Here is a 15,461-nt window from a genome sequence, read left to right on the forward strand (position 1 = left end):
GTTGTGCTATGGATTTATGAAGTGGTACTAGCACTGCACAGGCTCCTTATGCTTAGGTACACACTATAAGAAATAATAGTTATATGTATATATTTGACAGGAAATTAAGATGAAAAAGTAGAAAATGGCACTGGTAAATATCAGAAAAAATAAATGAAAAAATTAACGTATTTACATTTTACTCAATTGCTGCATTCAAAAACTGACAAAAGATACTATATTGCTGAATAAAGTTTTCTCTTCCCCACTAAGAATCATCATCTCATGATAGTTCTATCTTTAATGTAACAAGCCAGTTCCAATGACGTTTATTTCATTGTTAACATGAGCAAATTTGGTACTGGGAAACTAATGAATCTAAACTCTCTTTTCCTTTAGAAGAGTACAGGGATCAAATTAGCTGATTTGGATTAGTCTACAGCGATAAGACCGCTCCTTCAGCACATGCAGTTTTACAGTGTTGGTTATTTTCAGTACAGAATCAGAGCTAAACCTTTTTGCCATGTAGTTGACAGCATAAAACTTCCTAAATTCACACTGCTGGGAATTTATTTGAAGATGTTCTTCTTGCTTTTACAATCAGTGGTGGTTATTTTTTTTTTTTTCTCTCTGACTTGTATTACAGCGGTGGCCTGTGGTGCTGTTAGTCATACCTGCAAAGCACTGTAATTTACCACAGGAAAACTAAAGAACCCTTAGCAGGAGAGCTGGCACATGTACTACTATCCTGTCATTTTAGCAGCAGGGAATCCTAGTCATTTTTAGCTGACCCCTCACTTTCACATAAATCAATGTAATAAACATAACTATTTTACCCATAGGCACAATCCAAGGCTTAAAATTCTCATGACAATTTATTTTAAAATAAAACTCTCATGTCAGTGTAGCGTAAGAATATTATCACTTTGTATTAAGGAATAATAGCACAATTAATAGGTTCATTAGCCAGAAACAGACACAGCATTGTGACTATAGAACAAATCTAACGTTTCTATATTGTTGTAACTTCATTACTATTCATCTTTCTGAAAACAACAGTAATGTTAACTCATAAAAGGGTTAAAAAAATTACATTTTATTTTATGAACACAAGTGTATTAAAATAATATAAAGAAATATACATGGTACTGACACAAAAACCCACCATACAACACTGATGCAGGGAACTTAATGCAAGGAGGGATTTTTTCCTGGACTCCAAGACAGGCAGGATTGGGCCCATGTGGTTTTGCTATCCTTTTCTGATGAACAAACAAAAATAGCTCATGTGCTTTCTGAACATTAGGCTGATTAGGAATCCATCTTTTAATAAAAAACCTTTGAAAACCAAATTGGGACTCCAGTAGCACTGAGAAATATTTATTATAAAAAATAAACTTTATTTCTACCTTTAATATTCTAATCTCTTAACAAGCTAGATTTTTCTCAAACTAGTAAGTAGTCATTTTCTTTGTTCCTGCACATATGTAAACTGTTGAACCATTTACTTTAAGCTAATAGAACTTTTTTATATTTTAAATTTATTATACTTAAAAAGCTTTTGTAGAAAGATAGGATTCCATTTAAGTAGATACATTACCCTGTGCCTGAAATACATTCCAGTCAGAGTATAATTCAGCAAGTTGATGACAATGCTGGCTCCAAAAGAAAGGAGGAGACCAGATTGGACAAGAATGAGCTAACAGATTGTGCAGCCCAATTCTGTCCCTTTGAGTGTGATATATTGTTTCAAGATGCTAAAAACCCATACTTTCTCAAAGCATATCTGTTGTGCTGGTTTTCCCATTTTCACAGAATCCTCATTATTAGTACTCTCTACTCTTTTCAAAGCACGTCAGACTCAGACCATATGCCACTGAATAATGCTTATCAATTGTCTAAAATGCCCAATAGAAGAAAGATGTGCCAAACAAAAGAATCGTGAAAGTTATGAAGTCTTTTACAAAAATAATTACATATTTCACATCTGCTACAGATGTTAAGTGTAATAAAAACATCTCCTTGTTATAACTAAATGTTAATTTTTTATGACACACTTTTGTGTCATAAAAACAACATCTTGTAGAAGGAAGTTGAACTACTATAATGAGTGAAACACTTAGAAATCATTCTTGGGTACCCTCCTGATCTTCGAAGGCAGAAAAAAAAGTCATCTTACAAAATTATTTTTGATGAAGAGTTGACTTGTACTCCAGAACTCTCCCACACAAAACAAGATGCCTAAATTTCTCAAAAAAGATTATTCAAGAAACATTTGAAAATACAGTTTAAACAATTGAGATATATTATTGAAACATATATATTTAAGGCTAAAAATTTCATCTAAAAGACAGCAATATACCTATTCATGACATAGACCAGATTCTTCTATTCCTGTTTTATAGCACAACATTACCTCAGAACATTAACATGGAGATAACAGGTTATTTGATTTAAAGGTTAGAGAAGGAAAAGTCATCTTTTGTCTTTCCAACAATTCTTGGGATTTTTTTTTTTTTAGCAATGCAAACCAGAACTATACAGTAAAATTTAATTCACTTTCATACATATGTCTATGCATATTTCCACACAGTGTATGAACACATATACAAATCCATAATTAGCGCACACATGTTTATACACTCACATAACTAAAATCACAGAATCTGTATGGGCCTGATTCATTCTTTTGGAGTCAACGAATGCCCTTCATTCAAATGCCTTTGAATTCAGTGGAAGCTGGCTATTTCTGGTATGGATGCTATTGAATATTACAGAAAGTATCTTTATGCTAAAGGATTTTAGTTATTTCTAGAGGTTTCATAAAGAACAGTCTTAACAAGATGCAGATGGTAAAATGATGCACAAAGCAGAATGCAAAAATCATTGCGGTTAAAGTTAAAACTGTGTACATGGGTACATTTCTTATCCATCCTTGAACTGTAAGTATATAAAAAAAATCCAAGTATCTGGCCAGGGAATAAATTTCTTAAAAAAACCCCCAAGAAACCCAAATAAGATAACACCCTGCTTGCTTGCTGGTAAGGACAGCATTCTAATTTCAAACAATAAACAATAAACACTACTTTGTAGTTTTGTTTTAGCTTAAAAACAATAAGCAGTAAAAACATTAGAGAAAAATAAACTGAAAAATAAATAAACTGATTCTAATAAATTATGTTGTAAAAAGACTGCAACATCTGCTGCCAGAACAGACATAGATGCAATTTTTGAAAGAAAAGGACTTGTTCCTCTTTAGGCAGCTCCTAACGCAGAACCGTAGAAGCGATCTTACCCCAGCTTAACACCACAAACCGGTGGCACTGGCTGTTTCCAAAAGGATAATCTGAGATATTGTCCCTTTCAAGAAGATAAGTAATGGGTCACACGCTTGAATGTGACAGTCCTGGCTAACAGCTCCAAATTAGAATATTAGCTAGAAACTGTATATTTAAAAATCATCTCACGATGATACAAAAAAGCAGGGTAAGCATAAGGTTTTATTTTTTCATTGCCACATTGGCATCAATGAACAAGAAAAAGAAATGAAGAATTACTCAATTTACAGGGGCAGTCTTCTTGAGGTGCACTGCCTATTCACATTTCTGTCACAATGCACCTGTGCCTCCTAAGTGTAAGTGGGATGATCACTACAAAGTGATGTCTACTGAAGTGTCCTTGGAACAACTGCAAATGGCAAGGAGGGCAGCTCCAGCTGCTTCTTCACTCTTTGGTAAAAATAAACTGTGTTGGGACTGCAAATCGAAAAAGGGATAGAGAGCTCATTTTGGAATGTGTATGGACAATGCACTTTACAGAAAAAGAAAAAGCTTCACTTCTAAGGCTCTAGAGATAGGTAACTATTCTTTCAAGAGACTGCCCACTCAATCTACTTTGGGCAAACTGTGGCAGTCTTGCTTAAATCCTGAAAAACATCTGCACGTGCTATCCATAGCAATTGGCAAATGCAGAGATGAGTTTTGAAGTATCAGCCACAAATCTCAGTAAGTAGGGTATTTCAACATCACTGGAGGCTTTCTTGCTCAGACTAAACTAGACATGAGGTATTTGAGTGGACATTTCCTCACAAAAAACATGTACATAGCCTGAAAATTAGTTGGATAGAATATGTTGTACAGATTTAACTATTGTGCAACAACAGTTCCGGTAGAACTGGAAAACTTATCTGTACTAGAAACAGCAGTTTTCATCAAGTACTGTTCAGTCTTATGAAGACTGACTGCTCTCTCAACTCTCAGTACCCTTCAGCTTTCTGAATACTGCAGGAACATGGGTATGAGCAGGAAACTACATCAGAGATAAAATTCAAGGAAAGCATCCAGGAAGAGCCATCTCCAAAAACAAATGGAGCTGCCTGTAATATATATTTTCAGTAGATGGATGCAGGACAAAATTCCTTCTTGACTATAATTCAGTTGCACCTGCTAGGCAACTGACTCCTTTGAAGGAAAGAACATTTTGCATGATTCCTCCATGATCCAGGTATGCTGTTGTCTACTTTGGTGGCAATGGTTGAAGGGCTGTTTTTGTACATCATTTATACAAATACATATTCCAGAAGATTCATACAAGTTCACGTTCTTTGAAATATGATTGTTTGAAATATTGACTGAATCTGGGACTTGGAGCTGGGTGGCAGAGATGGGGATGGATTTGCCCAATATCTGAGAGTACTGTGAAAAGAAGTAGTGTGGTTTTGTGAACGGAACCCTTGTGAACCATCCAAATGAGAGCATGGCTTGGCACTACCACTACAGGGAGAATCTGTACGCAGAAGAGCAGAGAAGCTCAGATGATGGCATAGCTGATAAACAAGTAACAAATATCAGTGTTGGTCTCTCCCCCTTTCCAATCCCCTTCCCACAAGGCCTGAATCTCTCTGTTACCATCACAGAAAAGCTGACATGTAGGGTAACAGAGAAAACTCACTTTTAATGGCTCTAAGAATCTGTCTACCTCAATAGCAGTCTTCCAGATATTATTAAAGATTGCATTGTTTACAGCATTTTAAGAAGGTTTATGAAGTCTACACACTGGGAAGCTAACACAAACATAGACCAACATTTGGCTATCATGTAGAAAAACCAATTACACCATTAAACAAAACTAAGCAATGAGTTCTCAAAGGATTCTTATGTCAGTCAAAATTAGTATCATACAAATAAGGCTGAATGAAGAAAAATGCCAAGGCCTGTTGTAAAGCTTGTAAATGTTGTATACAACCACTTATGAAAAATGTCTTATATCTCAACATACTTCACAATTAACAATTACAAGTATTTTGAAAATAAAGTAATTTGTCTGTAAGTTCCCCTAAAGGAACACTGGTTGGCAAAAAAACAAACGTGAAAAATTGACAGGCAACAAAAATTGTTGTTTAAGGGCAACAACAATTTATGTCTTCTAACTAGTCCATTTTTATACCACATGGAATTGAGAAGCACTTGAAATATTGGGCCAAGTGTTTAAGACAGGGAATAGCTACTATAAAGTAAGCATCACTATTTCTACTTCTAATGCTTAAAAATGCTATAGCAATATGGAGAGAATTTTGTATAATTCACCCAGTTGAAGCCTGAGTTTAATATATCTTGAAGTCAGACTTTTTAAATAAAATAAAATTATTATGGATAAAGAATTAAGCAGCACATATGCTACGTATGTAGCACTACTATAGCTTTGTCCTTTGCTTCAATGTTGAATGAAACTCAGGCTAATCATGCTTATTTAAAACACAAAACTACAAACCTGTCCCATAAATATCAACTTGAAATTGCGGGTACTTCAAACACAACTGTGTTCTGCATAATAGGGGTAAGATATAACAATTTAGGACTTAATCCTGTCCTTTACACTTATGTAGTAAGAACTGAGTAACTTGGTAGGTATCTTATGCTCCAAACATTTGGCTTATTAATTCAAATACAAATCATATGCAAATATTATTAAACTAATAAATGCAAAGTCTGCTTGTCCTTGTTGGCTCCTCTTTCAAAACCTTCACAGGTTTATTCTGAAACATATGAAATTCAAAGACTCCTAATTGAAAACCCTTTTCCAGCAAATGAAGAAGCTTCAGTTACAGTTCTTTTCAGGACAGTAGTGGCTCACAGGACATGAGGAAGCTATTTATATTAATGCAAGTAATTTAGGGCAAGCTGGATGTTGCATATTCTAGTTGTAGGTGAGATTACTACAGCCAACTAGCACAAGGTGCTAGAGTACTCTACTATGCGGTAATATTTTTGATATGAAATGTTTCTGTTATGCTCAAGAAAATATTAAATACAGGTTACACAGTTAGAAAAGCAGCATCAAATTGAGACATGCTTTAGTACTCGTAGTTTATCAGCCAAGACATCCATTTTCTCTTTTAAAATCCATCTAAGAGAGCAAGGATACAGATGTTATGCTTTATTTCAGGAAAATCACACTTTAGGTTTTTGCAAAGAGCAAACAAACCCCCAAAAACTCATCTAGAAAGCTACACTTTTTGGCATATAATTTTTGGTATAAAATGGTATAACTATTCATACAACTGTTGATATAGAAATACTCATATGATATTCAATTTGGATCTTTTATGTATGAGTCACGTATTTTGATGCATTTTGGCCCTATATTATCACAGAAATTCCTATGCACAAGATTTGCAACCACTAGAAAAAGCTAACTTCCAAAATCTATGAAATCTGAGTATAAACCAAAAAAACAGTTTTGAGGCAATAATACACTATAATCAGGACCATTAGTCCAGAAGGAAATACACAATTCTGTATTCAGAGCAGGTGCTGAACTGAGTGCAGTAAATAAAATCTAGTATACATTTTGAAGAATGCAGATAAAAGAGAATATTGAATGGTTGTTTATTATTTGACCATCATTCATATTTTGCAATAAATGAAAGAAGGATTTTTTTTGAGAAACAATACAAGAAAATGTAATTAAAATTATATTGCTTGAAAAAGAATAAAAAGTTAAACATTTACTCCAGCATTGCTTAACATCTGAGTGTTTGACTTTGTAATCTTTATGTTCTTGCAACAAAGATATTGGCAGAAGGTATCCTATTTTTTTAAATAACATTTGATTTATTTCATTGATATGCAAGACTGAACCATTCCTAAAGGGTTGGTTCTGCTGTGTATCTATCTATATATATGTATGAATATAGATGGATAGACACATGTATATACATACGTACATATACACACAGATACATATATGCATATACATAACTCTCTACACAGAGTTACCTTATGAGAAGGATGCTTTTGCTCCTAAAACACTGAAAAAGATTTAGTTTAAATTCCAGCTGTAAACTTCGGAGAACACTAGTCCTCTTTCTTATATTCTTTGTCTTATCCTTGTATCAAAGACTTGTACCATGTGATACATGTTGTCTGGGACAAGTGAACCAGCATTAATAATAGATAGCAGGAAAAACAAAGATAAAAGAGTTGTATTTAAAGTTCAGATCTTGAAAAGATGCTTATATAGTCTTAATGCTGACACCAGTTTTAATATATACTGAAGTTTAGCATATGCATAGCAGTTTCAAGATCTACCCTCAAATGACTCTTTTGTTCTAGATGTATTTTCTTTTCAAAAATACATCAATAAAATAGAAGGAAAGCACAAATAATACAGGTAAAATCATTCTACCTCTCCTTCATCCATCTTCAGCCATTGTTTGGGATCGTCCTCAGTGGCTAGGAAAGCTATCAGATCTAAGGCAGTAAGCCTTGTCTGACGTCTGGATGACACAAAAATAAGGACAGGCTTGGCTGGAGAATGACTCCGAATTGCTGTTGAGGAAAACAGAAATTGAGAATTAGGCCCTTTAATGACAAAAATTAGAGTTTCTCTTTGCAATACCTAGACAGCTGATACACCTCTTTACAGGTGATACACAGATATGTATGTTTGGTCTCTATTCTGCCAGATATAACGGAGATGAGCATATACCGTCTCTCTGAATCAAAGATCACATAACTACACTTAGTCAAGTCTGAATTCATTCGTTATGCTACCCCACCAATCATTTTAAGCTAATTAAGAGAATCAGTTAGGACACCCCCCCACCCCACCCGCCTAAACCACCATAAAATCTGGACAAGCTTTCTAGACTTCAAAGCTTGTGAATTTCTCTATCTCAGCCTAATAAGTATGTTATGTTTTTTCTACCCTGTTGGGATATGTTGTCAAGCTAAGTGCCATCAAGGTCCAAAACTTGCTTTCTGCCTGACCAAGAGTTTATGCCACACTGCATAAACTCATGTCTGCCTGCAAAGGATCACTTCAATCTACCACAAACAGAAAAGGTGAAAAAGGTAGAAAGTGACTTTGCAATAGCTGCTGTGAAAGTGGGCATTATGGTACAAAAGGACTTTGTTTCTGTTGTTTACTAATTAGTCTGATATATTTAAATCTATTTGTTTTAGGACTTTTTAAAAAAGCATTTTCTTGTTCAGCCCATGTTTGAGAAGTTTCAGGTTGCAGCGAAATTTTTATGGTCTCAGGAATAAGTATTGCCATGAAAATGCTAAAATAACCTTGACTATATCATGTCAAACAAGCAGGGAAAAAAGCCCTCAATAAATCATATGTCTACAGATTTTTCTAACATCAACAAGCACCAGAAGTACAAACAGGTGTACATAGAATTTTAAATACTCTCTCTACATCTCTCATAAATCCATTTGTGTATTTTCTCATGTAATTCTCATTCTAGCAATTAAAATTATGTATTGATTTCTGAAAACTATTTCATACTATCCACCGTCACATATTGTTCCCCAGTTTATGAATACTACCCCGCATGTGCTCCTGCATATACAGACACTATGCAGTTCTGAAATTATTGAAATAGAATAATTCATGTGTATTTATACCTTACAACTATATATCCCAATATATCTATACATTTTAAAAGCCCAGCATCTAATGGATTTTTGTTGCTACAGGAACAGGTGTGGCAGAACAGCCCAAGACAGATTTATTGTTCATTAGTGTTTTTGTACAATGCTCTTGTGGAGGTGTAAATAATCTGAGCTGTCAAGATTGGTCTCTAGTCCACAATCAATACTTTGCTTCTGTCATAAGGCTAATTAAAGCAGCTAAAAAGTCACCTCACAAATGTCACCTCACAATCAACAGCAGTTCACATTACAAAATTTATTTTGGAGGTTATTTTTAATTGATACAATAAATATTCCTTATGTAACCAAAACAAAACATGTTCAAATAAAATATGAGTTTTTCTTAAATCTATCCTGCTTGCCAGCTTTGTTAAGAATAAAAAATTGAAAACAGAAGCATATCTGGATGCACTACAAATTCTGAATTTTATGGTTATTGCTTTGAAACTAGAATTATAGGAGGTTAGCCTGACTTGCAACTTCTGTTCACAATTTTTTTAATGCTTACATACAGTGGGTCCATATGAAAATACCTCAGCAGATTAATAATATGAATGGTTTTATTACTTTCTAAATTTCAAATATTTTTACACAAATATTTCTGTATGGTGTCAAACACTAAGAGAAAACACATTTTATTTCCCCTTCATTAGCACTAATTTTATTCTTCTGTTCTAAATACACTACATTCCTCTGTTATATGTTGCATTTGTGGCACGCTTTATGTTTCAGACAAATAGCTTCGGGCCATTAGCGGAGCAGATTCCCCCTATACATGCCAAGAGTACATACAGTAACACATGTTGTAAATGTGCTGCAAATGAACTGTGTAAAGCGCTCAGTCTTTTTTTCTTTCACAGAAAGAAGGAAAAGGTCTAGAAGCTTGTTGCTTACCCTGAAATGCAGGTTTGTTCATGCTAGCCATGCGAGGACAGTAATGCTGTCCAGGGAAGCCCTGAATGTGCACCTCCAGAGGAACGGGGCGTACCGATGGTCGGAAGTTGAACAGACCCATCTACAAGAAAATATTTTTTTCAAGTTTAACCTTGAATTGTCTTATAAATTGTTATTTTGTTTTTCTGCAGCACAAATACACATCCATCTTCTGAAACATTTTTCATACCTGATTAATATTTAGCCAGTCAGCAAGGTCTCTAGCATTTGCTAAAGCAGTGGATAAACCAACTACTCTTACAGGCTTCTCTGTGTGAGATGAAATGAAGTTTGTCCGAGACACAATCACTTCCAATACTGGGCCTCTCTCATCCCCTAGTAAATGAAAAGTCCATTGAAAAACAGAAAAAAAGAAAAGGTTCAGATGTCAAAAAGTATATCCACATCATAAGTACCAGCACACTTCAAATTTAGCAATGATTCTAATTAAAAACAAAACATGCTCACCTAGCAGATGGATCTCATCTATGATAAGAATGGAAACTTTCTGAACATAGCTTCTGTTCTGCCAGCTTCTGCTGACACCATCCCACTTCTCTGGGGTAGTAACAATCAGGTCAGCTTGGGCAATAGCTCTCATATCAGGAGTTACATCTCCCGTCAACTCTACAACCCTGTAATCAAGAAAGATGGTGGCTTGTCTTTACAAAGCTTTAGAACATCTCAGCATTCCAACACTAAGTCCTAAACATAAAGTGAAGAAACAAAATTAAATAAAGTAATTTTCTTTTTGGTCAAATACTTCTAACAAGATTTTCAAAACTGTTTTAAAGTAAATAAACCTGTGTATCTGTTTTCCTAGCAAATACCATATAAACACCAAACATAATTCCTTAGCAAAACCATATAAAAGGAAGACGATGAATACGAGTCCCTAACCATATAATATGGTTAATTTTTCAAAATGAAGATACTGTAAGAATATTAGTATGATATAATGTGAATCATAACATCCTGTCATAGCCAGGATAAAAGCTTTCTAGAAAGCTACCAAGTTGCTGCCTGCTGTTCTGTACAGATCTCTGGTTTGAATAACGAGGCTAGATTGCAGTATATCTGCATTTGTTGATGAAGTTCCATTAACACTGGAGCAGAAATTATGCTGAGGTAATTTTTTGGGAAGATTAGCAGAGTCTTTCCAGCTGTTTGCCTTACTGCCCTTTCAAGTTCTACCAACAGCGTTTGAGATGAACCATCATTTCAGTCTGAATATAATGGATTTTTGACATTTCTGTGACACTTCTACATCCAGTTGGAATTCCTCATAATAGAATTCCTCAGCGTAATGTGTATCTTCTGTTCAAAATGCCAGTCACAAGTAATAGAGTAAATTTCAAAAGGAAACATTACTTGAAAATATTTTAAAGGTATGAGGCAAATAATTTATCCTCACAGGCCACTAAAATATATAAAAAAAATGTAATGTCACTGCTGGTAATAGGAATCTCACTGGCAATTTCATGTACACAGAGTAGCACCTCTTTCTATTGGAACCTGTGGTGTGCTTTGAGCTTTAACTTAGGAAAAAAGCTATATACAGGAAAGGAAAAGGCCCTAAATAATGCATCCCATGGATAATATTTTTAATTCAAGAAGGTATAGTTTTGGAAACTATCAACATGACTGATATACCTTATATGTTATAAAGTAATGGCTGAACTCCGGCACCTGAGAAGATCATCAAGAAATTAATGTTACCAAGGAATACTACATCTAATTTATATATGAAGGACAATATATGAATACTAGAATACAGTTCACGCAACTTTTATGAGTTCCTTATAGCTGAGGTTTCTAAAGAAAGCTTATTTTGGATTGCAATTTCAGTTTCCAAAGATATGCATTGAGAGAAATCTGATCTTCATATATGTTATACTGGCTAGTAATGAGAATGAAAGTAGCTGGGTGTATCTCTTTTTTAGGTTCGATTTTGCTATCACAACAATGACCATTGATAGCATTTTTTATTTTTTAAGTACTATAAATTTGAAGGATAGTATACAATCAAAACCTATTATGAAATACTCAGAAGTATTCTGTAGATTTTATTCATACTTGATGGGCTGTTCTTTTGCTTCTCATTTCTCTGATTAGGTAAGGAGAAACATACTTTTTACCAAGTTTTTCTTCAATCCTAACTTTCCAGTCCTCAATTCTTTCACGAACGAGTGCCTTTAAGGGCGCAATATACACTGCCTGAAAAAGAAAAGATGCAAAACCAGAGATTAAACAAGAAATCTTTATTAAGTGTACCTACAATGAAAAAAAAATATATTTAGTACTTGTGAGATTTGCAAATACTCATTGTCTATCAAATGATTAAGGCTCGAGTTCCTTAAACGACCTACAGCAGGATTATATTTAAAACAGGCTTAACACTTGAAAATACTGCTTTATTTCCTGAGCCATTAGCAAGCAAATGAATTAAAAAAAAAAAAAAAGAGTAATTTCTTGAAAAGAAAGTATTTATCACAAAATTTAATATCAAAATCCATTTATATAAATAATGCCATTTATTGCCAGGACTATAAAATCTGCAAGCTAACATTCTAGAACAGAAATAATCTGAGTTTCCAGCAAGCAATATCTTACCTGATTTCTAGTTACGTCATTAAATTATTAAAACATTACCAATTAAATTAAAAAGCTGGTTATTTTAAGGAAATGTTACAGTATTTTCCTCAAAGATACCTGCTGTGCAGGGGGGAATACTTTGACAAGTAGAAACAATATTTATTTACAGATTTATGGTTACATATTCTGAAGCTTTTGAACATGAAGAAACTGCTACATGTAGAATCCACATAAATTCTTTAAAATGTATAGCCAGGTTTTCAGATTTATTAAAACCTAAAAGATATATTCCTTTGAGAATTGGCTATTTTGTAAGTCTAATAGATAAGCTGAAAATGTACGAGTGTCTTGTTTATGTCAATTGGACTAACAAATTACATGAAGATATTGAGATTTCAAAGATGAATAAGGGATTTATGCACATGATTTCTGTTAATTTCAAAGGTTACTCTTTGGTTATATCCCACAGTCTGATACAAATATCTTTTCCAAAGGCTTTTAAGCTAAAATGTGGCTATGACAAGATGGTTAAGTCAAGTTACACATATATATTCACTTTGAAAACAAAACCTCAAAAGCTGAGTTGTTCAGCTTTTAGGGAGTTTCAGAAACAAAACACAGGGGCAAGGTGGAACAGAAACTTGACTTGTAGTAATTAATTGCAACTTATTTGTTTAAAAAAGAGACAGACTGGGCTAGCTGTATTCACATGGAAGGGAACTAACAGCCACAAAACACTACTGCTAGTAGAAGGAGATTAAAGCAGGAAATGCAGGTAAGTACAGAAAAGGAAATCCAGCATCCCTGTATGTCATGTTTTTAGACTTAACTCTAGCTGTACAGTGATTAATATGTAAAGTTGAAATAAAAACATAATGTACATAATGCAGTACCATTTTGTATCTAGACAGGTATAAATTGGAGAAAGCAAAATTCAGTTTCCCATAGCCTTTTTCTAGGCTTTTGTATTGCTGAAAACACTCCTACATGAATTCATTATAGCAAACTTATTTTACAAACCTTTGATGTGGGATACTTGTTAAAAACTCTAAAGATGGCTAATTCAGCTGCAACAGTTTTTCCAGAACCTGTAGGTGCTCCAAGAAGAACATTACAGTCTGTGTGATAAAGTGTATGAAATATCTGGGTCTGGATAGGGTTGAAATGTGTGAATTTGTATAGGACTTCATATTCCCGATGTCCCAAGGCTGTGATAGGCAAAGGCTGAAGATCCAGAAGCTCTGAAAATACAAAATAATCATAACTGCATGATAACAGATATCATGACATAACATAGTTTATTATGAAGATAAAGATATTAACCAGTACTTTAGTGGAAAACAACATTCATTGGAAATTGTTTTACTTAATATTTCATATGACACACAGTCCACATTTGGGTCATTGTTAACTTCGATGAGGAATAATGAAAAGTTCATTTTATAGCTCTGAAGTATTTCTGCAAGTACTGTAGTTAGTATTCTGATAGCTGTGAACCAGCCATTTGCATAAATTAATCTTTCTTTTAAAGTTGTTTCCTTTTTACCCAGTTGTAGTAAGTTCTAAACCCACTGCATTAGATTATATGTATGTCCAGCTTCTTATGATAATAGAATGCGGAGTTGGAGAACAGCAGTCTGTAAATTTCAGACTGAAGGAGAAAAAAAAAAAATCTATTTGAGAAGGAAGGATTCTCTGGAGTTTCGACGTTGATGGAGTAATACAATTCAGATGAATTCAACTCAGTTTTGCATCTAATCCCTTAAACATGTAATTCAAGACAATCTTAACAAGTAAACAAACAGCCTTTCAATCTATGATTCTCAATATATCTTCAGGGCATCTGCTACCCAAACAATTAGAGATTGTGGAATTTAGAAGATGATATATATAACCAGATTGGATTTGGAATCCTACCAAATTAAGGAGACTGCAGTGATTCTGCTATGCAGATGCTTGCTTTGAAGTGTGGTGGTTGGGTTTTTTTTTTTTGTTTTGTTTTGGGTTGGGTTTTTTTTGTGGCTGGAGCTCTCATTGTCATTTTGGGGTGCTTCACATTAAGGTATGATATGGGAGTCATAAAATCTACTGAGGCAATGATGCCTAATATTCTTCACATGCCTTTCACTGATACCTTATGGCTGTTTTATCATTCCCACTGAAACTGTGATTTCTTGGGCTCTGTTGAGGAGAAAGAAGTTTTTTTTGCTTAGCAGGGCCTCTATGTACTTCATTGTTGAGTGGGAACCAGATGGGAATTGAAATCAATTACCATAAATCCTAGAGGCTCCATAACTGGTGATGTGTAAATATCTTTCTGTTTCTTCTGAATAGTAGTCAGTGATCAGTCAATTAGATAAAAAGGTTACACATGCTTTTCCAGACAGCATAGGTACAGTATAACAATAGCTAAATACTTCACAAACACATGTGAATTTATGCATGCCAAAGGACAACACCGTATGAGAACTGAGTATTTCTGAAGGCACTCACTTCACAGACTGCTAGATGAGCCAAATGTAATTACAGTAGAAAGGTTTTACAATGACATCAGGCACAATGAATGTATAAAGCAATTTATGTATCCAGAAAAAAAAGAAGCAAAACACAAACATATGCTTCTGTGCCAAGTGTTAAAAAGGGAGGGGGAGGGGAAGGACATGACTTGATCAGCAGTGCGGAATTGAAACGCGATGGTAAGTACTGTTAACAGTGCTTGCTATGATGAATTAATTTTGGTAAAAATAGTAAAATGTTTCATATTTTCAAAATTTTAACTGTTTTTTCTTTGCTGAATGCCATTAACAATACAAACAGCCACTCTTAAGATTATTTTTAACCAGTCCAGAAGAAATGTACTGCTTACAAGCACTAAGACAAAACATACTGTAGCAGAGAGATGTGCTCATTTTTATATGACAGTTTCAATTTCCCTATGGTTTTTAGTGAACCTGGAGTAACTAGAAGGCTGGTATTATGCTGAGATGAAATGAGCTCCTTTTTGTTCAAGAA

General features: G+C 34.3%; 1 protein-coding gene across 1 annotated transcript in view; it reads right to left on the reverse strand.

Moving 5' to 3' along the window:
• The window catches only part of ASCC3 (activating signal cointegrator 1 complex subunit 3), a 280,977-nt gene that overhangs the window by 59,249 nt on the left and 206,267 nt on the right, over window positions 1–15,461 (reverse strand). The window contains exons 25-30 of the mRNA XM_055809674.1: window positions 13,470–13,690; window positions 11,986–12,071; window positions 10,323–10,489; window positions 10,045–10,190; window positions 9,816–9,936; window positions 7,666–7,808 (exon numbers count right to left, since the gene is read on the reverse strand). Of these exons, the coding sequence (XP_055665649.1) occupies window positions 7,666–7,808; window positions 9,816–9,936; window positions 10,045–10,190; window positions 10,323–10,489; window positions 11,986–12,071; window positions 13,470–13,690 (884 nt within the window). The remainder of the gene's footprint in view (window positions 1–7,665; window positions 7,809–9,815; window positions 9,937–10,044; window positions 10,191–10,322; window positions 10,490–11,985; window positions 12,072–13,469; window positions 13,691–15,461) is intronic.

This window comes from Falco peregrinus, chromosome 7 (assembly GCF_023634155.1).
Source record: "Falco peregrinus isolate bFalPer1 chromosome 7, bFalPer1.pri, whole genome shotgun sequence".
Lineage (NCBI taxonomy): Eukaryota > Metazoa > Chordata > Aves > Falconiformes > Falconidae > Falco > Falco peregrinus.